Here is a 27,857-nt window from a genome sequence, read left to right as displayed (position 1 = left end):
TCTGGGCATTTATCTCAGGAATGAAAACTTTCTACACACACACACACACACACACAAATCTGCACACCAATGTTTATAGCAGCCTTTTTGTAACAGCCATTACCAAACAACAACCCAGACGTCCTTCAGTGGGTGAATGGTTAAATTACAGTACATTCTTACCATGAAATAACACTCAGCAATAAAAAGAATGAGTTATCAATATACTCAGCATAAATAAATCTCCACAGAATTGTGGAGAGAAAAAGCCAGTTCCAAACGGTTACAAACTGATTGCACACATAACACTGAGAGAAGTATAAATGGAGAATGGATCAGCGGTTGTCAGAGGTTAAAGATGGGTGGGGGCAGGTGGAGGTGGGTATGGCCGGATCCTTGGGGCGGTGGAAACGTTCTATACCTTGACTCATCAGTGACCAAATCCTGGCTGTGACACTGTGCTACACTTTTGTAAGGTACTGCCATTGCAGGGATTGAGGAAAGAGTACATGGGATCTCGGTGTGATGTGTTACAACTGCGTGTGAATCTACAGTTATCTCAGAATAAAGTTTTTTTTTTAAGTCATGAGGCCTGAACAAGCAGGAGGCCTAGAGGAAGGAGTCGGGAGGCCCCCATGGAGATCTGGAGTCAGGACCCAGATACAAGTGAGTGGGGGTCCTTCAGCCGGGGTGGGAGATGGGCCACACATGCAGGGTTGAGTCTGCGGAAAGTGAGGCCGGCCTGAATCTGAAGGTACTGGTGTGAACTTCCATTTCTTTATGTTAAAAACCACAAGGGTACACGTGTATACAGGGGTGTGCTGTCTACAGTCACTTCCCAGCTCTGTCCCGCTTAAAGGGCCTGGTGGCAGCAACACTCCTGAGCAACCACTTACTTCTCCACTGAAGAACCAGGGCTCCTTAGAAAAATGGTAGGTTCTGGGCTGGGGCAGAGACAGAACGAGTCTGAAACATCGCGTTGTGTGGTTAAAGGTGACAAGAACGTGTCAAGAGGGCATACCAGCCAGTTTAAAGGAGTGCCCGCTGACCTCCTCTGGGACAATTTGAACATGAAAATAAGTGACTATCAGGTACTAGAACCCACTGAACAAAATGCAAACTCACAAGCGCATACAGGTAAGTGAGTCCATGGATACATACGGGGAAGAGAAAGTGCTCCCTTACAACAGAAGCCAGCAGTTAAGTGGAGAAGGAATGATGGTAATAATAAGTCACCACGTGGCAACCACCACATCAAAAATAGGTTCAAGAAACGTGGAGAAGACAAGATTAGTAGCTAAAAGTCAGGTGAGAAATAAGAAATTTCTATCATCTCAAAGTAGCTCCCACAAAATATTTATTACAAAGGGGAGAAAAAAGGAACTTCAAGGAGGAGAAACCCAACAGACACCCTGTGAAAATGATCAAAGTTACCGCCACCAGCAACGGGACAAATCAGACGTCATGTGCCACCCAACAGGCTGCAGTGGTCATCACAGCACTCGGCCCAACATACATGCCCCAAACGGAGGGCTTTCTAACAGTCACTGGCCTGTGACCTTCAAAAACACCCAAGTCTTGAAGCCAAGGCAAGACCGAGGAAACGTTCCAGACTGAAGGAGACGAGAGTGATGACAAGTGGGTGTAACGCGTCATCCTGGATCGGATCCTTTACTATAGGAGACATCACTGGGTCACTCGCTGAAACTTGAAGCCCAGGGTACACAGGAATTCCTTGAATTATTTTTGTAAGTTAGAAATGGCTTCAAAATGAAATTATCTGTATTATATATACATATTTTTAACAGAAAAGGGCAGCTTTTGCTCTTTATTTTTCTACCTTCCTTCTGCCTCGAACACAAGCATGCTGGCAGGAGGTGAAGTCCCCAGATAAGGACAGAGAACCGGAAAACAGGAGCTGCAGGACGGCCCCACCAGCCCAGGCCCACCCACCTTGCCACTTCCTATTACGTGGTGGGAAATAAACCCCATGATGGTTCAAGTCACTATAGTAGGGTTTCTGTCACTCATAACCAAACAAAGTATAACCAACATACTTAATTAGGAAGAAGATTACTCACTTAGGTACCTTGGTTTTGAGAGAGAATGAACTTAGAAATAGAGGGAAGACTATTCCAGCAGAAGAGCTCAAGGTACATTCAGAAGATGCTGAGTGGACTGATTCTGCCACTGGGAAAAGATGGGCCATACAAAGCAATGATCACCTGACAGCATATCAGTCGTGATGCTCCGGCTACAAGAGAGGCTTCAAAGTGGCTTAAACAGAAAGACACTTCTATCCCACGTGAAGCAAAGTCTAGAATTCGAGCAGGTTCTAGCGTTGTTTCACCCAAGACACACAGCTGCACAGGGGAGGGGTTTTGTCAAGATCAAACTTCTGCCAAGAAGTCAAAATGGGGGTGTGGATGATCCTGGATGGGCAACCAACCATCACAAATGGTCACTGTTTACTGAGTGTTGAGCACAACCCACGTATTTCACCTTTAAAAACAAATCCGAGAGAGATTACAGAGGAAAGACCAGAAGAGGCTCCTCACCTGACAGCCAAATCCAGAACTAGATTCAGAAATGCAGCAACAGATCTCCCTCCTTGTGCCTGTTTACCAAAAAATACACATGGGTCCTAAAGGGGATCAGACCCCAACAGCTGCTCAAAGTCTGTTCCATCAGCAAAGACCTTCATTCTGAGGATCCCTGGGGGCCTGTGTTCATTAAAGCAAAACTGCACCAGGATGGTCCCCAACATGCCAGTGCAAGGAAGTGAATGACTGAATGCAAAGAGACTGGCCAGGCCATTTCTCATACAGGATGGCCCAGAAGAGACAGTGCATTGGTGTCCACCTCCCACGTGCTCCTGTTTGGTGAGGTCCTAGCACAGTCCGCTCTGGCCAGGCTCCGTACCGAAGCAAGACTCCTACTCCACGAGGGTACATCTCATTCTCACACTGAAAAGATCTGTAACCCAGGTTAGCGGAGTCTGCCGACTGCAGTGTCACTCTACAAAGTGCATCTTCAACATAAGGTCATTTTATTTGTTTAAAAACTGTTTCTCGAGGACCTTCTACGTGCTACACATGTTCTAGGCCCTGGGGATTCAGCAATGAACAAGCCAGCTGCTGCTCTCAGGGACGAGAATCTAGTTAAGGGAGGCAAGCCAACAGAAGCGCCAGGCATTGATAAGCACAAAGAGAAAAATAAAACAGGGGAATGCACTGAGTGGGTGGCGGAGAAGGCGTCTGAGGACCTGCTGAGAAGCCACAGGCGCAAAGCCCCGGGAGAGAACACGGACCCAGCAGGACCAGGGCAAAGGCACTAAGGTGGCAAGAAGCCTGCAGCGTTCAGTGAACAAGCAAGGAGGCGGCCAGCGGGGATGGAACCAGCAAGTGAGGGAGGCGGGGACGCTAGCGGGTCCCAGCAAGCGGGGGCCAGATTCCGCAGGGCCTTATAGGCTCAGCAGGGTTTAGGTACCAAAAGCAAAGAGAAGCAGCTGGATGGTTTTAGGCAAAGGAGTCACAGAATGACCGGGCTAGTGCATGGAGAACAGACTGGAAGGAGACAAGGGAAGAAGCAGGGAGCCAGTTAGCGGACTGCTGCCACTACCCAGGCCAGAGACCCAGTGGGCTGGAGAGGTCAGGGGTGCAGTGGTGAGAAGTGAGGGTCTGGGTCCTGTTTGGAAGTCGAGTTAACCAGACCTGCAGACGAACTGGATGTTGAGGGGAGGATGCCTGGTTCTGGGGCCTCAGGACTAAATCCCGGAGGATTAGCTGGATCAAGCCACTTCCTGGAACGAGACCGCGTGGGGAGAAACAGGAATAGCAACAACTTTGCTCCTAAGTATCTTCCATTCTGAGGGAGTGGCTTTTGGAAACGTACATTCACACCTTCAGGATGAACCATTTCACCTCCATAGATGGTCAGGAAAAAATATGCAAGAGACTTATTTGTTATTTTTAAAACATACAGATTGTGACTCGGAGATGGACACTTTCACACAATCTTAGACACAGAAGACACCCAAGACATCTGGTCCTACTCCCTTCGTCCATCAAATGAGGAAACTGAGGCCCAGAGCGATGCAATGACTTGCCCAAGTTAGAGAGCCTCGTGTAAGTGTCACTAGTTAGTGTCAGTGTCACAGGAGCCATTACTCCAAGTGAAGAGGTCCACACTTCCTCCACTGCACCACACTCAGCCTCTGGGCTACTTATCACATGGAGTAAATCAACGCACACTGCAGGCTGTGACACCAGAATACACCAACAGACCAGTAACTAGAAAAACAGGTGTAACCAGTGACATGGAACTTCAATCCTTTAGATGCAGACAAGCTACTGAGTCTCCAGGAAAACACACACACACAGAGCAAGTATGCAGGAAGATGGTACTCCCTCACCCCCATCAGCCCATCTTTCCTAATAAGGGACACCCCCATGATGCCATGTGCCGTAACCCTTGACTTCAGGGCCTGAAACCCTGCCTGCCAGGCCTGCCTCGCAGAGTAAGTCTGAGCAAGTCACTTAACAGTTCAGCGTCTCAAGCTCCTTCTTTATCTTCCTTACCTCTGAGGGCTCTAGTGAGCAAGAGCAATGACAACTCTATGGGAGCACAACTTGGAAAGCATCAAGTGTATATAAAAATATAATATATTGCTGTTAAGAATAAAGAGCTGATAACTTTTGATGGGGAAAGCAGAGGCCAACACACTGAGGAGGACAGTGCCACTGTCACTTAGTCCCCTTCCAAGGACATCTGTTTGCTTCACACCTCAAAGCCGCCTCTCCCTCACAACATGGCCAAAATTAGGGGACTGAGGCAAAGGAGTGATATATTTTTAGACACAGATATATATGTGTGAAATGGAAGAAGTCTTACTTTTCTTTCATTTGATTATACAAATGCCTCACATAGAGTGCGAGCGATCTGCCTGATGCAGACGTGCTGTGGCATCAGAAGCCACCTGACCTCAGGCAGCAGGCCCTGTTCCTAGAGAAACACACCCCGTGCCAGGGCTCTTATCAAGTGACAAGCAGAGTGATGGCCGGGGTTGTCAGGAGGCAGCCAGCCACGCCAGGACATCAGCACATCCTGGATCTCTCACTGATGGGACACTTTATCTAGAGCCAAAATCATCAGCTTCCAGGGCATTACAGGGAACCGATGTCAAAATAAGGCAAACCAGGTCCCAGCCAGCCTCTCAGGGTATTTGACCCCACTTCACTGTAGCTGCCTTTCTTGGAGGACTGGCTGCAAGGGGGTCCTCGGAACACCAGCCCAGCGCATGGCAGAGGCCACACTGCGCCCACTTGCCCGGACTTCCCCACTCCCCCACCTCGATCGCCTTCCTCTCTCTAATCCCCTTCCATCGTTCTCACCCTTCTCTCATCTGCATCCAAACTCACAACCTACACATGGTTTCCTCCTTAAAAAAAAAAAGAAAAAGAAGTAACAGGTAGTGCTCTCACATTGCCTTTCCACCTCCCACCACTAAGTAACCACCACCAAAACATGGAACTAAAGCACATTTTAAACTGGTTTGTACTGAATTGATAAAGCTTTGTCATTCCCGTTCTTCGAAATTCAAGTGAGTTGGAAACCTACTGCAACATGCCCAGTGTTGATCACCATGCTCCTCAGAAGAACTCAGAGGGAACACGCGAACGCCACGTGGCAGGCCCTCACTATTCCAGGGTTCTATCTCCTCTTCTCTGGCCTGTACACCCTGGGCCCCACAACTGTCCCTCATGTGATAGTTTCTAGGTACTTCTCCTTTCCAGGCATCTACCTCTAGCTCTATTTATCGAGATCCCTTAAAAATAGGTCATCAACCTCAGAATGGAGTGGAGTGGAGCCACACTGGGGGCTGAGGGAGCTGGATTCTAAAGTCATTAGCAGAACAAAAACCATGCAATACCAAAATGACTCCTGAAAGTCCCTGACACTGTCCGTCACAGGGAGATGCTTCAAGAAAGAGGCTCACTTCACTTCAGAGCCTCTTCTAGAGGCTCTGAGCTGCCAAAGGAAACAGATTCCCCCCTTATCACCCTCCCCGCAAGGCGCAGCCTCACCAAGCAGGGTGATCACTCACACAACTGACTTTTTCTTGTCTTTCAGCTGGTTTGTTTCTTGGGGATGGCTTGCTTTTGCCCGGCCCATATGCTGCACACTGACATGTAAGTGCATCCGGGAGCCAGACTCACCCAAGCTGGAGGACGGTGCCACCGTCACTTAGTCCCCTTCAAAGGACATCTGTTCGCTTCACACCTTCAAGTTCATCCTCCCCTCAACCTCTCACCCTCAGCCCAGGCCAATACTTCACGATGGCCAACCAAGAGCCACCACTGGGCACAGTTCTCGCAAAGAACTTGGTAAAACTTCCATTTTGAAGACTCACTACTGTAAGTCATTGTCTTGATAAGAGGTTGTAAAGAGGTTAATGTGATAGCAATCTCGCTGCAGTACATAAAATCAATAGCCTCTTCTAAAGGCTGCAACAATTTACGCAACTACAATTTTTTGCCTAGAAGACAATCATGCACTCTTATGATCATCATTTATCATCCCAGCTGAAAAAGCTGTTGGCACAGTTTTCTCGCCTGTATTTCTGGTTATGTCTGAAGTCACCTTAAGTCATATTAGTGCACCAGCAGCAGACAAACCGTAGTTACCACTTATGAACACAGAAAGTGCTATGTTATAAAGTAGATCATAAACACCAAGTTCTGAAAGAACTTTACATGATAATGCATTCAAAACAACATTGAAACGGCAGAACTAAAACAATGACAAAAGTCAAGATAACCCTAACTTTATGGATACAAGTTGGTCCTAAATTAATTTTGTTCTCAGGAACAAGCTCCAAAAATGGTACAGCTCAGTGCTGGAGGCAGCTCTGAAAAGATTCATGTAAATATTCTTCCATATTTTGGATACTATTGTATTTTTATGCTCTAAAATGGGTACAATAAACCCTTGTAATAGCATATAAACATTTTGTTCATTTGTATTTTTGTGCACCCCCATTTTCATCTTCCTCTTCAAATGGCAGGTGATTTACAGAAATCATTTTCTGACATCACTATTTGATGTTTTCTCCTTCTTAAACGGCTACACACACAAAACTTCAGCCTCATCCCGCCCATCCAATCAGGCGTTTCCCCTACATCCACCCAGCTCTCCTACACTGCAGATTTGAGCCCCCAAGGTGGGAGGGAGAAAAAGCAGTTTTCCAAGTGAAAGAACGGGACTTTCATGCTCTTTGAGTGGCTCAGAGAAGGAACAGCTCCAGATGCTGAAGGCCCCCAGGTGGTGAGATTCTGAGCTTCATCACTACTCACTGTGTGGTTCTAGGTGGGGGGACCTGCCCTTCTCAATGCTCAACAGGCAGGAGACACAAGGGCCTGTTGAAGGACTGACAGGAGGGAGAGGGGAGACTTCTTCTCTAACCACTGTCTTAGCAGCTGCCACGACAGCCCAGGAACCTCAACAGCTTCCCACCACACGGGGCCACATCCCGTCACTCTGGTCATCGTGGCACTCACCACACCCAGACAGCATTTATTACACAGAGTGTAATAAGCATCTGTACCTTTTACACCCAGTGCTGTGTCTGACATCAAGACGATCCTCAAACACCTGTGTCTGTTACATAACACTGCCCAGCCCACTGAGACCAGGGACAGAAGACATTTCCGCTGTGGGAGAGGGCAGTTCTGGTGAATGTGATGAGCTGAAAATGGACATCTCCACAAAGCAGAGCTTCAGACTCAGAGTTCACAGCCCAAACCAGCTCAGAGTAGCATCACCGCTACTTCCCACCCCATAACACTGTTAAATTAGACAGTATACGAATGAGAACCATCGAACTTCCTGTCTCAGTGCCATCAACTCAAATTCTAACCACTGTTTACCACAGTGAATAACCATGTCAAAAACTGCAGTTTCTTACGGTGATCAGAAACTTTGCAGGAAAAACTGGAGATGCATAAATATAGCTCATCAGGAAAGTGTGACCACTGAATCCTGGCAAAGCACAAGAAACATAAGGTGAGATTTTAAATTCCAGCACTACGCCCAGAGTCAACTTACAGGGTGAGCTCAAGTGGAAAACAGTTACAGCCTAACTAATTATTTGCTGGGCACTTAGCTACAACGTGTTACACACCGGTTACAGTTCCAGGGCTGCTGGTGTTATTTACAGCTGTGGACACATCATCATCCTTTGGCCAGCATTTAGGCAGCTTCTGATTGCGAAGATGGTTCACATTGCGACTTGAGCACAGTTCAGAGTGACACCCTGAGCGTCCGCCCCATTCGGTAAGAGCTCTCTGCATGGCTGCGTGTTCTGTAACCCCAGCAGCCTGCTGAGTGGCATCTGGTTCCATGCTGCCGGTCAGATTTCAGGGATGTTAACACAGTGGGCAATCCCTGGGGCCTTTGTTAAGGATGGATTACAGAAGGTTAAGGAATGTTAGGCAAGGAAGGAGGAAGTAAATGGAGAAAAAGGAAAAGATGTCGAACACTTCTAGCAGAAGAGGTGGACAAAATCCAATAAGGAAAAAAAATGTTTATTATTGGGCTACTGTAATACAGATGTTAAAGCCTGTATCTCAGCATTGTTTTTAGGGTGTAAGAGCAGGTTAGACATGCAAACCACCAGCAGAAACCATGGCAGGGATTGATGATAGTCAAAACCAGATTAGAAAGTCAGGCAAAAAGATCAAGTACCATAACCATGATCTAACAAGAAGTGGAACCAAGCCAAGGACCAGTCCCCCAAGCCCTCTTCTACAGGGATGAGAAGCAGCATCTCCATCTGTGCTAGTTCTCCTGGTCATTCTAACACACCTCTCAGTGGAAAACCTTGACTCTGGTGCCAGCAGCATCCACAGCCCCTCTGGAGGGAAGCACGCGGCTCCCTGTGACTGAGCCATCTTTGGTAGTTCCCTGGGCCTGAGGAGGCCAAAGCCACACGGACCTGGGTACCCGCCCAGGAACAGCAACCAACAGGCTGTTTCCTACAAAAGCTTTAAAGCTTTTGTCATCAGTGGACAAATTAGTGGACTGGGATAACAGCGGAGAGTAAAACCAACCTAAACTGGAACCGGAAATTCAGAAAGGGAGATTTAATCCGAGGCAGAGGTAAGAAGACAGGAAAAGGGGCAGAGCCAAGAGTAACTGAGTCACACTGACAGAATTGCACCCCTGCTGCTGACAGGATAACCTGGTCCCTAAAGCCTCAGGGCTCAGGAGCATCTTTCTGGTTCCCTGACGCTGGGCTGACCTGTTAAGCCAGGCTGCTCAGATGAGCTAAGCCTGGTTCCTGAGGAACAGAGCCTACATCTTGAAGTGCCCTTGCAACCAAAATACCTTAGTTCACCAGGTGCCAAGGAGGGCAGACGACACAGGCATCCCATTAGTGGTGTCCTCTCGGTGCAATCGAAGGGTGTCCCACCACTGTCAGCTCAGGAACAGGTAGGTCTGGAGCAACAGGGTTGAGGATTTGAGAGGACAAGTGGTTCACAGAGCCAGGACTTTAGGACTCCTTTCATTCTTCCCTTCCCCTCACCTGAAAGAGCAGCACACGCCTAGCCCTGGAGCTCCTCCACCAACGCTGGCGCTTGGCTAAACTAGATGATCCAACCCAAGGCTGGCCGCCCCGCATGCAGGGGCTGGAGTCAGCAAGTCAGCACCCACAGCACCCTTCCCAGCCCTTCAGGCTCTCACCCGCTGCCCTGCCCTGCCCTGTGGCTTCCCCGAGGAGGAGACCTTCTCCTAGCAACAGGATTAGCACCAGCTAGTATAGTTCACGAGTTCTCATCCCATCAAGCCCCTGAGGGCGGTACTAGCTCCTCACTCCTGTTTGACAGACAAATGAAGCCTAGAAGCTAAGTGATTGTCTAAGGTCACACAGCTGGCGAGTGCGGGGAGGAGAAGAGGCGACGACAGGACAACAGTGCTCAAAACCCAGGTCTACCCAGTCTAACGGTTATGCTCTTGGCCTCTATGTTTTCCCTGCCCTTTTTTCTCCAGAGTTTTGTTTTTTTTAATTGTGGTATAACAAAGCTTACCATCCTAACATTTTTAAATGTATACTTCAGTGGCATTAAGTACATTCACATTGTTGTGCAACGATCACTACCATGCATCTCCAGAACTTCTCATCTTGCAAAACTGAAATTCTGTGTCCATTAAACAACTCTCCCCTCTCCCCTCCCTCCTGCAACCACCTTTCTGCTTTGTCTCTATGATTTTGCCTCCTGTAGATACCTGTGTTAGTGGAATTATACAATATTCGTCGTTTTATAACTGGCTTATTTCACTTAACATGATGTCAAGGTTCATCAATGTTTAGCAGGTGTTAGAACATCCTTCCTTCCTTTGTTGTCTTGTTTGTTTGTTTTAACTGAAGGTTGCTTACTGATCTTGCTTCCATGAGTGGCCTCAACCAGGGGGGAAAGGGCAGGGGAACCAGGCAGCATGGGGAGGGGTCCTCTCCACAACATTCTATTTATGCACAGAACTAAACAGATGAGTGGACAGTCACTGCTGCAGTTAGAAGTTGGCAGCATGGGAAAGGGAAACAGGTGGGGCACTGGGGTGTTAATACAGACCCCTAAACAGGGGTGCCTGGGGGAACTTAATCTGCTTCAACCCAAGAAGAATGAGAAAATGAAAAACAGTATGGGAAGGCCAGAATCATCAGGGATGGAGGGAAGAGGAAGGTTCAGGACGTGGGGGGCTGTTTAGCAACTGGGGTGAAGGGACTGCTCTCCCCCTGCTGGGATCTCCCCAGCCCCACCAATCCAGCAAAAAGGGGGCAGCCTGCAACCCCCATGGGCAGGTCTAGGGCTGCCAGATGCTCTAGGCAGGCTTGCCCTCCAGGGAGTGATGGTACTGCCCCCCACCCCACCCCCAGCTTCTCTGCCAGGGTGTGGTGGTCCCTGACCTCCTTGTAGCAGTTTTCTCGTAATTCATTCTTGATCCCCATCAGCGTCTCTTCAATGGCATCCTTGGAGCTGGCACAGATCATTTTTCTCTGAAGGGCTGCAGACTCAGGGGCCCAGACCCCCTTCTTGCTCTCCTCCGTCTCACAGGTTGCATCCTAGAGGGCGTATGGCAGTCCTGGTATGGAAGCATCTTGACAAAGGTGGTGTGGTGTCATCTTCAGTCTGGCCCGCATCACCTACCAGCATCCCAAGCCCTCCCCCAGGATGAGGCTCTTCTTGTTCTCGCTCCAGCAGAAGATCACAGCCTCCTTGCACTTCTTCGCCTCCTCTGGTGAAGACGACTTACACCCCTTCATGTCACTGAACACTCTGATGGACAACAGAGACGGCCACACTGGAGGCCACGTTTCTAGAAGCGAAGAGGAAACAGCGAGGAGAGCCAGAAAGACAAGGGTCACTGCAGCTGCTGTCAGGATCCGACAGAACCAGCATCCTTCCTTCTTAAGGCTGAGTAATATTCCGCTGTACGGATGTATCACTTTTGGTTTATCCATTCATTCGTGATGGACACTGGGTTGCTTCCACCTCTTGGCTACTGCAAATAATACTGCTCTGCCTTCCTTTCTCATCTTATATTGAGTGGCTGACACCTTACCTGAGGCACAGCCGGGGTAAGAAGGTACAGAGAGCATCCTTCCACCTACTGTCAAAGACTGTTTTAGGAAATTAGGTGGAATGGGCTTTCCATTTGATTTTTAAATCAATAAGTATTTATTGAGGCAATTATATGCCCACGTAGTAAGTTAACTGTATTAACATACATATATATTTAAAGGGGACTATAAGTCAATGTTACTATAAAATTTGATAAACTTCTTAAGGTTTTAACCAAACAAACCAGAACTCTTATATTCAAACGAATATTTTCCTGACAGCCTGGGAGGCTTTACACTGATTGATCACAGAGAGCCTTCAAAGCCGACTGTACCTCCTCTGAGGGTGACAACTAGTAAGAGGCCACACAAAACTGTCATCAGTACCTACGAGTCACACTTTGCCTGTAACAGAAATCTAAGTCAGTGAATTTCTACCTCACTCAACCAGCTCAGTTCTTTGAGTAACTCTTGGATATTTTCAGGGATAGAGAAAGCGTACCTTCCAGGCACAGAGACTTTGCCACCAAAGGAAAGAGAATCACCAGATTTGAAGCCCGTTTCGGAAGAGATGTTGATGAGCTCCAGCATCCCTGTACCTCTGCCAAAGAGCATCCTGAAGGAAATGGCTTACATTCAGATGGGAGAGATCTGATACATGTCATAAAAATCACGTTTTAAGAATATTTTTATCATTTTGGTGCACACAGTTTATTACATAGTTAAGCACATGTGTACATAGTAAAATGGCCACTGAAAAAGCAAGCAGCTTGACAGCAAAGAAACACTAGTTTGTGGCTAAGGAGATATTCATTTTCCTTATTTCACAAATAAACATTAGCTCTCATTAGCAAGGGTAGGCAAATTAAGAATTTGATTAAATCTGATGAGACAAGATAAAGCAATTTATCTCCTTTTAATGTACTAACACCTCCTTAATGCTTACTCATACAACAGATGAACCCCTGAACTGGAAAAACCCAAGGTCAAAAGACCACTTTGCAGGGATGGGCTCTTCCTCCCTGCCTCGTGTCCGGGCAGTGACAGACATCACAGCAGGGAAAAGGTGCTCTGTACACATGTTGGCTGAGTGATGAACATGAAAGCTGGTCTGAATCTTCAGATGACAACTGTGAGTATTATCTAACCTGTGGGAGAAGAGACGACTGAAACAGACTCCATCCGACTGCTCCTCCTGGATTCATTGTTGCCTCCTCTGAAAGCCACCTGCTTTGTTGGATCTCACATCAGGAATGGAGATCCGTATTCACCCTCATCTAATGATGCAAATATCCATCAGTCTGGATGAGATTGTCAATAGAAACTTTAGTGAGAAAAAAATAAGATTTTGCTTTGAATGTAAATGATAAAACTTAGGGAGGTAACAGCAAAAAACACGTGATCAAAACTGTGTAAAATTGTTGGGGGGGCAGGTAGAGCTCAGTGGTAGTGTGTGCTTAGCATGCATGAGGTTCTGGGTTCAATCCGCAGTAACGCCATAAAATTTTTTTTTAATTTTAAAAACTTAATTATCTCCCCCCAAAAAAGATTTTAAAAATTATTTTTTAAATTATGTAAAATTAGGCTATTCATATCCACAAATGTTGCTTTCCTGATATTTCACATTTATACCTTGTGCTAAGCCTTTGGGCACAGTAGTAAAAAAAAGAAAAACAACATTTAATTATCTCCTAACAGGGGCTCCACATTCCACAGATTTAGGCAAGTGCCAGAGGAAACAGATGGGCTCTCCACCGGGCCCTCCAGCCCAAACTGTGCCAAAACGACAGAAGATAACATTACAGTACAGGTGGCTCCTTAGAGAAAAAAGGCCTTTCCTCCAAGAGCAATGGCCTGGAAACAGAAAGGGAGTGCAGGTGGGCTCTAAACCAATTCAAGGGCATTTATTGAGTGCCTACAGTATGTAAAGCCCATTCTCAAGAAAAGTGAGGGATATGAGTGTAAGATTCAACCAACATCTTCAGTGAGAGCAATTCTGCAAATACACACACTCAGCCACCAACTGCACACACGTAAGAAAAAGCAGTGAAACGCATTCTAAAATTACCTACAGTCCCAAAGCTTTTTCAAGTTTGGCTTTGTAACTCACCCTACATTCAGCAGAATCATCTTTTTTATATGTCACTGTGAAGCGCAGTAATACAGTGAATAACCCATGAACTGGTCACGAAAACCAGTCACCCTCCAACAGCACTGTTCCTGCTCCTGCTCCCCCGCCACCCCCTCCCACCCCAGGTAACTACTATTCTAGTTGCCTTTTCCCTCATTCCCTGGGTTTGACTCATTTTTGTCACATGTATATCCTTCACCAATACTGTTCATTTTGCTGATTTCAAAAATTCATGAAAATGGTATCAATTCTGTACGAATTCCTCTCTGAAGCACCTTAAGTGATACCTAAGCCGAGCATCGTATCAAGTCAGGTAATATGTTCTGAACATGCATCATATCATTGGTGGGATTGCACTGCAGTCTGGGTGGGCAGTGAGCAAAAGGAAGATTAAGCCAGAGTCTAAACTGAATGGCCAGGGCACACGAAGACAGCTGAATACAGTGCAATTTACCGTTCCAATGTTTTTCCTTTTCATCCCTCACCATAAACACCCAGTATCCAGGTAACGCTACAATGGAACTGGCATCTTATTGCCCAGCACCTTCTATCTTGGGGAGTCTCTAAGCCAGGGGACGTGAACTGCTTAGTTCTGAACAGACTAAAAGCCAAGTCTTTGAATTCCACGCAGGAGGCATCCGGGTGTTCTCCGTCCTTTAGGATTTCATTTCACTACGCGTTTGAGTTTTATAGCGACAAAAGCTCTATGGGAAAATCCTTAAGCATCCCTCATGATGGGCCTCTTCATTCCTCCCCAAACTTGAGCATAGGAGAGAAAAGCCTGAAGGGACTGCATCAGTATTAGAATCGTTCAAAGGAGGGTAATTTTTATGGGCCCTTGAATAAATTTTAAGAGGAGCATTATGGGCCATTAACTTGGAGCTCAGATATATAAGCGTGGTCATCCCCACAGCAAATCAGCGAGATACACCAGTGCTCATCTCCACCAGGACCCAGACAACGTGAGGACCTCCTGCCTGTAACAAAGCAAACTGCCCCTGTTTGGAGGAGCTTCCAGAGTGCTCTGACAAAGCCCTGGCCAAGCACCTCAAGCTATAACAGGGTTTGGGTCCTGAGTCTCCTTCTGTAAGGCTCTCCCCTCAGATGCTGGAGGAAGGGGCCTTGTCTGTGATGGCCAAGCTAACAACCTGAGTGAGGGGGAGTTCACTTTCCAAACATCTGTCCAGCCAACAGGCAGTGAGCAGGGCACACCCATAAACATAAAAACCTTTGACTAAGCAGGCAGATGAGAGAGGGCTTCCAGGAGGCTCAGACCCGCTTCTCTGATCTTAGCTCAGAAAGAGAACAAAATGCCCATCAGACATTGAGGCTGACTGGAGAGAAGATACTCCCACTGCGGGAGTTTAAGAGGGAGATGGAGCCAGGGAAAGTGCCTGGAAAGCAGATGGGGGCACTGGGATGATAGGAGGGTTAGATTTAAAATCAGAAATAATTTTACACTGAGTTTCATGTGCACCTTTTGTTACAGTTAGCCTTTTCTTATTTTTGAAGATGTGCTCCTCTTTGGGGGCCTATGTGGCCTACAGAAAGCCAAAAACAAGGGTTTCTACCTACCCTTGGGACAGTTTTTAGAAGCACCAGGACGCCTATGGGGCTGAGTGTGGCGGTAGCAACAGGATGCAAAGCAGCAGATTCCCCAGGGAAAGAGCCACAGGGCCAGACCGTCTGCCCTGCTTCTGCACTCAGAGACTATCCTTTCTCCTTTCCCTCTCTGCTGCTGGTGGGGCAGGGCAGTGCTAGCAGAAAGCACGCTCCATGTTAGGGCTTCTTTTGAGCACAAATGATGTTCTAGACCCACCATCAATGGGACAGAACCTCATGGAAGGCAGTAGAGCAGAGGGGTCAGACAGCTGGGGTTGGGGTCCCTAACCCACTCCACAGGAGGGGTGTGGCTGTGGGCAGGTCATGTAAGCTTGAAGTCCCTCATTTGTAAATGAAGATGGTGGGGGTGCCTGTGTCATGGTGTTATTGTTAAGTGAGTTAACATACAGCTCTTAGAAATGACCTGGTTCATAAGGTAGCTAACACTCATCAACTGCTTAATTAGCGTTTTTCCATTGTAGGGCTCAAGAGACATGGAAGCTCCAAACAAATGAAGGGGAACACTCATGCCAAGGTGCCTTATTTAACATACATATTTGTATATTTTATCCTGAACATTCTGGTTTCCACACCTTCCTATGTCTAAAAATATAATCCTTTAATGAGCAAAAGCAGTTATAAATGTCTTAACAGAGGAAATCCAAGGAAAACTACAAATGAACACACCAAGCATATGAAAAGATGCCCAACCCTTCAACGAAAGTCAACTTTAAACAAAAATAAAACGTTTACTGTAAGTTTAAAAAGGCAACAATGACCAGTGCCAGGGAAGGGTGAAGAAACAAACCAGTTCTTTCCAGGAAGCTATTAACCGTATCAGCGAGGACTTGTAAAAGCACATGCCAGCAATTCCACCTTTAGGAACTTTTCCAAAAAAAAAAAAAAAAAAAAAAACCGGAAAGGTTCCAAGAATGTTCTGCAACATTTTTCACAACATCAAAAAATGGAACCAATTAAATGTTCAAAGTGAGGGTGGTTAAAATCATTAAAGTACAACCGTATTATGCCATATTATGCAGCCATTAGAATAGTATAATTACCTTTATACACTAAAGAGGAAAAAAAGCATAGTAGAGTAAGATTTAAAATAAAAAATGGGACCCTGCCATACATATAAGTATATACCAAATCATGCACAAGTCAAAGCAATATTGCCTGAAAGAAATGAGGCAAATCGCATATGAAATCTTAAATTTGCTAGTAGCCATGTTATATCCAAATGATTATTTGAGAATTTAATAAACATACAAAAGCATAAATGAGGTATTTCATGTGCATTTGTTGTACTAAATCTTGGAAAGCTGGCGTGTCCTCGCCCCAGGCTAGGCCAGTCCCCACTCTGGCGCTCAGCTGTGGTCCCCTCCTAGACACCGCAGGTCTGGGGACCGCGCAGGAGTGGTTAGCAGCAGCCGTCTGGGAATGGGATTACAGAACCTCTGCCCTTCCTGCCTTGTATGAATTGCTTCAATAATCATTTGTATTAACCAAAAAAATAAAAGAACATTGTGAAAAATGCTTTTTAATTTTCCTTTAAAGCTATAATAGGAGGCCAGAAAGCACAGCTTAGATTTAAAGCTTCTTTCAAACTGCTCACGCTCCTTCCCCAGGGGCTGTGGGGGATGGGAAGTCTTTTCTCCCTGTGCCTCGGCTGTCTGTGGCTCAGGCAGTTACATATGTGCAGCAAGCCTTCCCTTTCTCTCTCACCAAGTGCCCTTTGACCTGTACCCCTGCAGGATGGCAAGGGGGGGTTGGGAGAAAAGGCCACCACCCAGCACCACGACCGAAGGGGGAAATAAGCTGGTAAACAGTTGCTAAGCAGTGTGCCAGACACGGTGCCAGGCAGGCACTTTGTGTGTCTGGTCACATAATCCTCCAGTCACCTACAATGCAGGTACCATGCCAACCTGTCAGATTAAGAAATCGAGGCTTAGGAAGTATCTGCTCCTAGGTATCAGAGCTGAGGCCGTTTAAGGGCACTCACCTGCACGGTCCACAGCAAGATCATGACCCCAGAGGTTAGGACTGCCCACATTAAGGTCATGGTCTCATCTTTACTAAAACCATGCTGTAAGACAACTGCATTTCTTAGAAAAAAGCAAATTCCAGGCAGCTTTTATTTGCAAGGACCCTGGAGCCTGATCTTTCTCCTCTAAGCTCATCGGTACATCCTCAAATGTAAATATTTCCACTTAGACAAACCACTCTCATCCCACACTCAATGTGCCAAAAATCAAGCATTATCCTTGCCTCATCTCAACTTCTTTATTTCCGTCCATCCTCGAGCTGGAAACTTCAAGGTCACAGATGACTCTTCTTCCCTTGCCTGCATAATTAAATATCTGAGTTCTAGGCTCAGTGATCCCTAAGTGGCTATAAAAACAGTAATAAGCACATCTAGCACCCAGATCGTAGTTTCTAGGTGCCATTCTTCCATACAAGGAAACTGACAGACATTACCTTAACCAAGGGACCACAGTGACACCACCAGGAACGGCACACTGGTATCACCTGCCTCCTGAGAGGGTACACTGAGGAAGGCATTATCACTTTTGTTGGGTTATTGCCAAAAATGCATTCATTAAAGCATGGGAAAACATAAGACAAACCCAAATTGAGGCTCATTCTACAAAAATCACTGACAAATACTCTCAAAAGTGCCAACATCAAAAGGAAAAACTGAGGAACTGTCACCATTTAGAGACTTAGGGAGCTGTAATGCCAAACGCAATGTGGAATCCCAGATGGGATCCCAGCCCAGAAAAAGGCCATTAGTGGAAAAACTGGTGAAATTCCGATCAGGCTTGTAAACAAGTTAACAGTGCCATCGGAATGTTCAATTTCTGGTTTCAACGACTGCACTTTACTTACAAGGCAGTAACATCAGGGGAATCTGGAAATACATACATAGAAACTATGTCGTTTTTGCAAGTCTTCCATAAGTCTAAGACTTTCATGAGAATGTTAAGATAGTAGTGTAGTTACTAGTCCCAATTACATCTAGCTCATCCCTGGCCGTGCTTAAACCATCACCTCCTACCGACCGTGCCATTCTCAATCTCCACGTGCACTCACATCCTATTCATTCTTCTGGAGCCAGTCCTGCCCCACTGTCCGCCTGCCTGACGCTTCTACAGAACTCCTGCAACCAGGAGCACCTGCTCGCCTCTTGTGGCACATGGATCAAGCTGGATTGTTAGGTAACTTTGTGTATTTCGGTTTTATAGCCCAGTGATGATGCAAAATGTCCTTGTGGAGACAAGGACATCAGGGTACAGATGCTCCACTCACTTTAAACTGAGCTGCTTTTGAATGTGGTTTCTGAGAACCTACTTAGGAAAAAGAGGTCAGCTACTATTTCAAATACATCCAGGTTTACTATGACAATTCTGTATGGATAGTGACAAATCCACTATCACTTAGGGAAGACAGTATTCGGACTTAGACATTGTAAGCAGTACAATTTATAGCTGACCCTTATCACAGAAAGTAACAGTACTGTAACACACCCAGGCCCTCCAGAATTTAGAATGCCTACTTAGTTTCCACTCAGAGGTGCCCTGGCCCCCCAACAGCAAGAGAACGCCATCGCTGTTGAACAATATAAGGACAACAATATACTCAGACTCCAACCAGACCTGGAGCTGTCAGAGAGCCTTCTGATGCACGGCTATCCTGCAGCTAACGAAATGAAATATTAGGAGCGCATTAACTAAAAGGAAATGGGAAGAAACTAGCAGCTGAAAAGCAAGCTTTCCCAAGAGGCCCAAGTGAAGAGATCCGGTGTCAGGGAATAGTTATGAGGAAGTCTGCAGCAGCAGAGGAGCAGGGGGGACTGGCAGCTAGGCATGGCAAGGCAGGCCATGGGCAAGGCAGAGCGCGAGGCGGGGGAGGGACACAGGAGCGTGGCACACAACCTCCACGCTGCTCCCCGGTCTCCCGGGGCCCTGCGGAGGCCCAGAGCCCTCCAGCTTCTCCACGCCCACCCAGCCAAGCCACCAGGGCTCTGTGTTCATCTAGGTTCCCAGCACCAGATCCTGAGACAAGGAGTCCTGTTCACAAGCTCAATAAGGAAATGCTCCCAGGAAAGCGGAGTGGGGAGGTGACACAGGGAAGGGACGGAAGCCACACAGGGGTGTGACATTCAGGAACGTCCCAAGGAGAGGCACTTTGGCTCAACCTGCACAGGAGCTCTGGAAACAGTGTGCGCCACATCTGCAGGCTGTTCCCAGGGTGGGGGACTGGGAGCTACAGCTCTCATACTCCACCGGGGAAAGGACCATCTCCCTTGGGGGATGTCAGTTCTCGGCTCTAGGAAGCGTTGACAGGGCGCAGGTGCTGACTGGGAGTGAGCAAGCACCAGGCCACGTGCAGGAGAACAGCCCGGGGCATACAGAAGAGCTAATGCATCTGCTACGACTGGTCACCAGACCCTCACGTCTCTACCGCGGGCCACAGAGCAAACAGGAGCCTCTTGCCACCTTTCAGACTGACACGTGGGAGAAACCTGCACTCCTGATGCACAGGTAAGGGACAGTTAGAAAACACCAGCCCAAAAGCACGAGTTCTATTTTTCAAAGGACTGGCCCCAAATGGACCTTCGTAAAGGCCCCTGTGCTCAGAGCCAACACTGACACACACAGGGCGTATCCCCCAGTAAAGTCACCTCCTAGCAGCATCAAAAATCCACTGCTCAGACACCACCTCTCAACTAAAAACCAGCAGGAAAGGGATTATTGGAAGGTACTGGTTTCAGTCTAGTGATTTCCCAGTCACTCTGCTGGCTAGAACCAAAGCCGCATACTGAAAACCTCATTATTTGAGAGAACAGTATTTAAATTTTTCATCCAGAATAATCCTTCTATAGAGAAGGCTTGCATTATTCAGCCTGAAAGAGAGGTTATGTATTTTATACTATAAAAGTCACACTATTTTCTGCAGTTATCATAATCAAATCATATTTACCATGCTTGCACATGTTTGGGCATCTTCCTGGCATCTGGGCTAATTTGATTTGTACAATGCAGTCTTTTTCTGCAGGTTGGAAACAAAGTACTAACACTTGCCACATACGTGCCACCTGTGACAGGAGTGCCATGGTCAGCTCCACCTTTCTATAAGGGCGGATGAGCCAGACTCACCTTGACATCACCCTCAAAGCGTCTGGCAGTGACTCCCATTCTCTTTTCTCATTGAGAAAAACCTCAGTACAAAGAAAGCAATTTCTCAGAGGCAAGGCGTTGGGTCTTCTGAAAACAGGAGTGCCTTTGTTATGAGAAATGCCCTTTGCCAATGACTAAAATCACCCCCCCCAAATATTCACACAGCATATGAGCCTCCAGTTGAAGAGAACAGATGGACAAAGAGAAGAGCAAGAACACAGTAACTTGGAGGGAGGGAAAAGCAGAAAGTCTTCTTGGGTAACTGGGAATAGACTAATATACCAAATTCTTATCTGAATCTATAGTACTTACAGGTTAATTTATACACTTAAATTTAAGTGTCTCATATTCCAGTAATAACATGTTCCTGCCATGTCACTAAAGCAACAGGTATAATCACTAAAGGGCTTTAAAATTTCCACCCCACTTACAAATACTGTTGGCATAATAATTATTTCCGTCATGCATAATACATTAAAGATGTGCCTGAATCCAGTGTTCACATTAGAAAAGACCACTCGCAGGTTAAAAATAAAAAGGAACATTGGCTATCTTGATAACACAAGAAAAATGAACAAATCCTCTCCCAAGAAACAAAGCGAATGTGAGCAGCAAGCACGACGTCTCTGCATAATGTCTGATCCATATGCACACTGCGAATCCAGCCTAACAAGTGGGGTGATGGTGGTTAGAGAGCAGCACAACTGCTGCTCACAGTAAAGTGCGTGTGCAACTCTGCCCGAAAAAGTAACAGCTGCTCAAGACGCAATCTGGAAGCCACTGCGTGAGCCACAGAAAATCTCAACTTGAGATTCATAAACCTACAAACGATCTAAGAACTAGAAACCCATTAACAGTGAGTACAGTCCCCCAGCCCTAGGGAGAATTCTAAGACTCTTTTTCAAGTATGGCAAACCTTCACACCAATGAAGCCACTTTTTTCCTTAAGCGTCTTGTGTGTCCTCCCAAGACCTTTTCCTCATGAAACATTTCTGTCCCTATATTCACAGGTCAAGAAAAAGTACACTGGAACTTTAGCTCAGACTCTCACTAACTGATTCCTAATAGTTAGCATGCAATACACTCATTTCTAACAGAAAACCAAATTGAGTGTTTTCTCTTAAAGTTGTCTTTAAAAGCAACCCAGTGTTCCTGTGTTTCAAAATCAGGACTCTAAAACTTAAGGGTTTATTCAATTTACCATGAGCTTCATATAATACAGCAATTAGTTACTGTCTGATAAAAGACTAACATGCATTGCAGGTATGTTCAGTTGAGTCACTCTACTTGGGAGCACAAGGGAAATTTTCATGCGCTTTAGTGTAACAAAGCTTCAGCACTTTACACTCCAGATCCTTCCCTGGCTGCCTGGGTTTCCAGCCTCTCTCGTTGAAGTTCCGGATAAGCCGCTTCAGGGATAGAACTGAAAGGGGAGTTCTGAGCGCTCTTCCCAAGACTCCCACAGGTCAACAGGGTGGGGCGCTCTTCCAAAGCCAGAAATGCCAGAGATTTCACCTCGTAACTGGAACCTCACACCCTTTCCTCCCAGAAGTGTCGTTCATCAGCTATCGCTGCCGGGAGGACGGGGAGAGACCCAACTGGGGGCGGAGCAGGTGCAGGGACCCGCCCCTAGCCAGGTCACAGCCTCCACTGCCATCTCGTGTCATCTCAGCTCAGCCCTGACCCCCTCCAGGAGGAAGGGAAGAGAAAATTCCTCAAACGAAACGGGATGGCTAACCCACCCAGCTGAAGGCTCGCCCACGAGCCGGGCAGCTGTGAGCACTCGCCAGGTGAGCAGTCACCAGGTGAGGATGCGGAAGTAGCTCTTCCTCCCCCGCCCAGACCTGTTGGCCAGGGTCGGGTCTTGGGTTTCGCACACCCACACCCACGCGCGCACCACACACCCCTCTGCACGGAGAGATGGGCACGAGGCACTGTCACACGTGCCCCAGCCACAGAGAAGGAAAACCTGCAGACGAGGTGTCAGGACATCCAAAACTTATTTTTTAAAAGGGGGTAAAGGTATGTGCTTAAAGGACCCTGCCCCCCTCATACCCTCCCCACCTCCCCCGGCCAGGCTGAAACCCGAGGGGGGCCCCAGCGGCTGCAGCTTGACCGTGGGCGCTTGGGGAAGCAGCGGCTGGTCTCTAATCACAGCAATTGCTGCGGAAGCGGGGCGTCTCTAACCGGCTGCACCTGTTCCCGACTTTGAGCACGGAGCCCCGCACATTCCTTCTGACCTTGAGGACAGCCTGGAAATCCACGCTCCACCCTCGGGTCAGCATTACTCTGACCCCTCCCCACGATAACTGAAGCCCACCGAGTGCGGCTGCCTCAAAACGCCCATCCGTGGCGAAGAAAGCACTTTCTCAGGCTCCCAGAGATTCCCTCGAGCAGCCTCTGACCCACCGCTTACCCACCCCTCAGCCGCCGCGCCCCTCACACCAGGCTGAGTTCCCCCCTCCACCCCCAAGGGCAGCAACACCCCTCAAGTTCAGGGTTCCCCCTCGGTGGCACGCGACAGGCGCCCTTCGGGGCTCATGCTGCAGAGCACGGGGTGCGGTCCACCAGCAGGGGACCACCGCAGGGGCTGTCCCAGCGCCCCGCGTTCTGAGCTGGCGGGGGACGCTCCCGTGGTTCGGGGACCTCAGCCGGACGAAGCCCGGTCGAGCACGGCGACCGCAGGGCGTCCGGGAGCCGGAGGCAGCCCGGGCCGGGGGCGGGAGCCGCGGGCGGTCAGCGCGGGGCGCTCCCGGAGCAGCCAAACTTTCTCCGCCACCGAAGTTCGGGGTGCGGAGGCGGCGGCGGCGAGGGGGAGGCTGAGAGGCGTCCCCCGCCGCCCCCGCCCCGCGGAGCCGCAGGAGAAGGGACCCCCGAGGACCACCCACCCCGCAGCCCGCACCTGCGCCCCGGGCCCGGCGCGGCCCGCACTCACCTGGCTGTAGAGCTCGCTGACCGACATGACCCCGCGGGCCGGGCCGGAGCCCGGGCGCCGTGCCCCGCGGGTGAGGCAGGTCCCGGCTCCTCGCGGCCCCGGCGACTCTCAGTCCACGGCCGGCCCGCCTGGCGCCATCTTCCCGGGCTGCCCAAGAGTTTCTCGGCTCTTTTCCCTCTTCCTCGACCTGCCCCGCAGGCTTCCTGGAGGCGCAGCGGCCGGCGCGCTCTCGGCCGGCGCGACCTTTACTCCCGCGGCGGCGGCGCAGGAGTGCCGGGCGGGCGGGGGAGGCGGCGGCGGCGCGGCGCCGCTCCCGGCTCAGGTGTGGGAGGCGGCGCGGGCGAGGAGAAGCGGCCCGGGAGGGAGAGGGCGGGCGCGCGTCCGAGCGGGCGGCCGGTGCGCCGCCACCGCCTTTGAGCCCTGCCAGAGTCCGGCCCGCCGCGCCCTCCCGCGCCCCCGCCGCAGCGGGGTCCTCGGGGCCAGGGGCGGGGCCGCGCGAGGGCGGGCGCCGACCGCCCCCTGCTGGACGCCGGGCGCGCGCGCGGGGACAGGTGCGCGCCGGATGCCGGCACCTGCCGCGCCGCTCTCACTCCTGGCGCCGGCTGTGCCCTGGAAGGCTGGGCGGGAACCCAGTGCAGACCAGAAAAAAGGGGGGTGGAGCAGTACCAGAGATTGGGCAAGAGGCGTAAAAAGGAGTGATGCCTGCTCCTGAAAGGTTCCAAACATTTTCCTCTGGATTTTATGTGGCTGCATTCAATAGTTTCTGCATTAAAATTATGTCGTAGATTAGGTGATTTGGAATATGCTAAAGATTGTCTCCGCCGAACTGAGCTCTCTGCGCTGAACTCCTGATGATAAAAAGTGGGAGTAGTAACTCTTTTGCACTTTGCCCACTTTAGTCAGCGCTTCCAACTGGGCTCCCAATCACCCACATCAGAGGATTGTTTGCTTTTCTGGGGAGTCCCATTGTCTCCCCTCTCTCACGCCAGCTCTCAGTCCCTCTGCCGCTCCCTACCTCATTTACTTTTGTCGCTTCTACCGGTGACATTTGGCAGCTTCTACTTCCAACAAAAAGTAGAAATTTCAGCTAAAAAGGAAAATAATTGGCAAGAGTCAGTAAAGGGAGAGCAGGAGCTGCTGGAGGAGACACGGCCTTGCTCTTTTTAGGGGGCTTTCGGACCTGAATGGACGGCCCCTGAGTGAGTCTCAACCAGAGCATCCATCTACCAGCTGGAACAATTGTTCTGGAGCCCCACTTCCTGGAAGGTGATTCTTGAAGGCATCCCATTTAAAATCTTCCCACTTAGAAGGCAGGATCCCCATTGAATCCACCTGCGCCCTTCTTAATGCTGTCTTCTCAATGAGACTCACCTGGGGAGCTTTAACAGTTCCAAGAAAGGGGCCCCACCCTGAGGAACTCTGATTCATTGGTGAAGGGTGGGACCCGAGTACCTGAATTTTTCAAGTTCCTCTGTAATTCTAAAGAATTGTACTTCCCGAGTTGACAAATGCAGTGAACAAAGCTTGAGGAACTCTTCTTGGATCTGGAAGGAAGTTCTTTATATCTCTGGCAAGAGCAGAAAGGTAATAAGTCCATCATTTCCCTCTCCCTCAAAAATCTGCCTGCCTGGTTTCTTCCCTGTATTCTGGTAATTCTTGAAGTGTAGCCCCTAGGGGCATCAGCACCACCTGAGAATGTTTTAGAAATAGAAAACATGGGGCCTCGTGGCAGGTCTACTCAATCAGAAAGGCTGGGGGCGGGGCTCAGCACTCAGTGTCTTTGCAACTCCCAGGTGGTTCTTCCCTCTCAGACTAAGAAAACCTCCCCACTAATGCTCAATCCTACCTCTGCTCCAGATCCCCTTGGCTTCTCCACCACCATGCTCCGTCAGCGGTCCCATCTCTCCACTGACAACTCTTTCTCAACTGACTCTTGACTTTTCCTCTGTTCTCCTTAACTGGTAAATTTCTTGAAGTGGTAACTTCTACTACTGCTTCCACTTACACCCATCCCTCCATAATTCACTGGTTCTCATTCTTTCTGCACATTGGAATCACTTTTATAAGAACAAATGCCTGGCTCCTGCTTCCAGAAATTCTGATTTAACTTGTCTGGAGTACTGCCTGGGCAAAGGGGTTTTTAAGAGTTCCCACCCAAGTGGCTCAAATGACAGCCAAGATTAAGACTCGCTGCTTTAATGGAGAGGGTGTGGAGAAAAGGGAACCCTCCTACACTGTTGGTGGGAATGTAATTTGGTGTAGCCACTATGGAAAGCAGTATGGAGATCCTTTAAAAACTAAAAATAGACTTACCATATGATCCAGCAATCCCACTCCTGGGCATATATCCAGAGGAAACTCTAACTCAAAAAGATACATGTACCCCAATGTTCACAGCAGCACTATTTACAGTAGCCAAGACAAGGAAACAATCTAAATGTCCATTGACAAATGACTGGTTGAAGTTGTTGTGGAATATATATATACAATGGAATACTACTCAGCCATAAAAAATGAAATATTGCCATTTGCAGCAACATGAGTGAACCAGGAGATTATCATACTAAGTGAAATAAGTCACAGAAAGAAAAATACCAATGGTATCACTTATAAGTGGAACCTTTAAAAAAAATGACACAAATGAACTTATTTGCAAAACAGAAACAGACTCACAGACATAGAAAACAAACTTACCAGGGGGAGAAGAGGTGGGAAGGGATAAATTGAGAGTTTGGGATCTGCAGATACTACTATATGTAAAATAGATTAACAACAGGTTTTTCTGTGTGGCACAAGGAACTATTCAATATCTTGTAGTGTCTATAATGAAAAAGAATGTGAAAACAAATATATGTGTGTATATGTATGACTGAAACATTATGCTGTACACCAGAAATTGACACAATTTTGTAAACTGGCTATACTTCAATAAAAAATCAGTCTTCACACATTTTTTTAAAAAACAAAAATAAAACAAACCAAAAAACAAAACAGAAACAGATTCACAGACAAAACACAAATTTATGGTTAACAAAGTGGAAAGGGAGGGATAAATTATGAGTTTGGAATTAGCAGATACATACTACTGTATAGAAAATAGATAAACAACAAGAACCTGCTCTATAACACAGGGGACTATATTCAATATCTTGTAATAACCTATAATGAAAAAGAATATATATACCACTGAATCACTATGCTGTACACCAGAAACTAACACAATTTTGTAAGTCAACTATACTTCAATTTAAAAATTGTTTTTAATTTTTAAAAAATTTTTAAATCAAGTTATTAGAGACGTTTCTCTTCTTGCTTATGACATAGATCTTTGTGTACTTTAATGACCCACTAAACAAATACTATCCAAAAAAAAAAAAAAAAAAGAGTTGCTGCTTTCCTACGTGGTTCCCTCTCAGTCCCTCTGAAGCAGGGAGCAGTAACTGACTCTCCTCACGTTGTTAAGCCATCCCCTCCCCTGGCCTCTATCATTTTTCTCCTATTTTCCCAGCCTCGCTAACCACAGCTTCTCTTTCTCTTCCTGCTTCTGGAATAAAACTGTGGCCCATTTCCCAGCTCTCCCCTTTCTCCTCAGCCACACCCCCTATTTCGCCTCCTGCTGCAGTGTTAACTCTCCAATCCAGTTCTAACTTTTAGACCCACTTTTCCACCTGCCAGATTAGCAATGCTAGCAATACCCCTAGGCCCTCGGACCAAGCTGAGACTCATGTTTCTGTCCTTTTTCCTACCCCCAACACAGTTCCAGCTTTCTGGCTTCCATCATACCTGGCACAAACTGAAAGTGGAATTCACACTGACTCAACTAAATCACATCCCTGAGGAGAATACTACTCCTGGCCAGAGCTTTGTGGATTTCTAATCCCACAATCAGATATGGGCTTTCCCTCCTTTGAATAATAATAAAGACATTTTAAAACTTACTTTGTGCCAGGAAACTTGCCAAGTGCTTCTGTGATCTTGTCTGAGCCTCAGAGCAACCCTATAAAGGAGTTTCGGGTATTAATTGTATTTCACAGATGAGCAAAGCGAGGCTGAGGGATACGGGGGAGACATTCTAGGTCAGAGAGCTGGTACTCAACCGAACTCTACCTCACTCTGGAGTCTAAGCACTTGCCAGTCGTTCTTGAATGTTAGTGAGTATCAGGATGAAGGTGATACCAGAGGATGCTAATTTGTTGGTCCACATGTGGTCCCTAAGTCTGCATGATTAATAAGTGCCCCAGGTGGTGTAGGGCTATACTTAAGAAACACTGCTCTGTGCTGCGTGGCTTCTCAAAGTAAAGAGAAGACATCCACTGGGAGTATCTTGGCCTCCCTACTGACTTGGGGCTTTCCATCACATACAAATGAGGAAGAATGTCGAGATTCCAAAGCATTTATTTGCACCTCTCT

The 27,857-nt window shown here is 47.8% G+C and overlaps 1 protein-coding gene across 1 annotated transcript in view; it reads right to left on the bottom strand.

Annotated features, from left to right (window-relative positions):
* The window catches only part of MYO5B (myosin VB), a 289,752-nt gene extending 265,710 nt beyond the window's left edge, over window positions 1-24,042 (bottom strand). Inside the window, exon 1 of the mRNA XM_072952259.1 lies at window positions 23,448-24,042. Coding sequence (XP_072808360.1) covers window positions 23,448-23,474 — 27 coding nt within the window. The 5' untranslated portion in view covers window positions 23,475-24,042. The remainder of the gene's footprint in view (window positions 1-23,447) is intronic.
* Between the last annotated feature and the right edge of the window lie 3,815 nt (window positions 24,043-27,857).

This window comes from Vicugna pacos, chromosome 30 (genome assembly GCF_048564905.1).
Source record: "Vicugna pacos chromosome 30, VicPac4, whole genome shotgun sequence".
In the NCBI taxonomy this organism is placed as follows: Eukaryota; Metazoa; Chordata; class Mammalia; order Artiodactyla; family Camelidae; genus Vicugna; species Vicugna pacos.
Note: the sequence above shows the minus strand (reverse complement) of the source record. Positions and strands in the feature narration are given on the sequence as shown.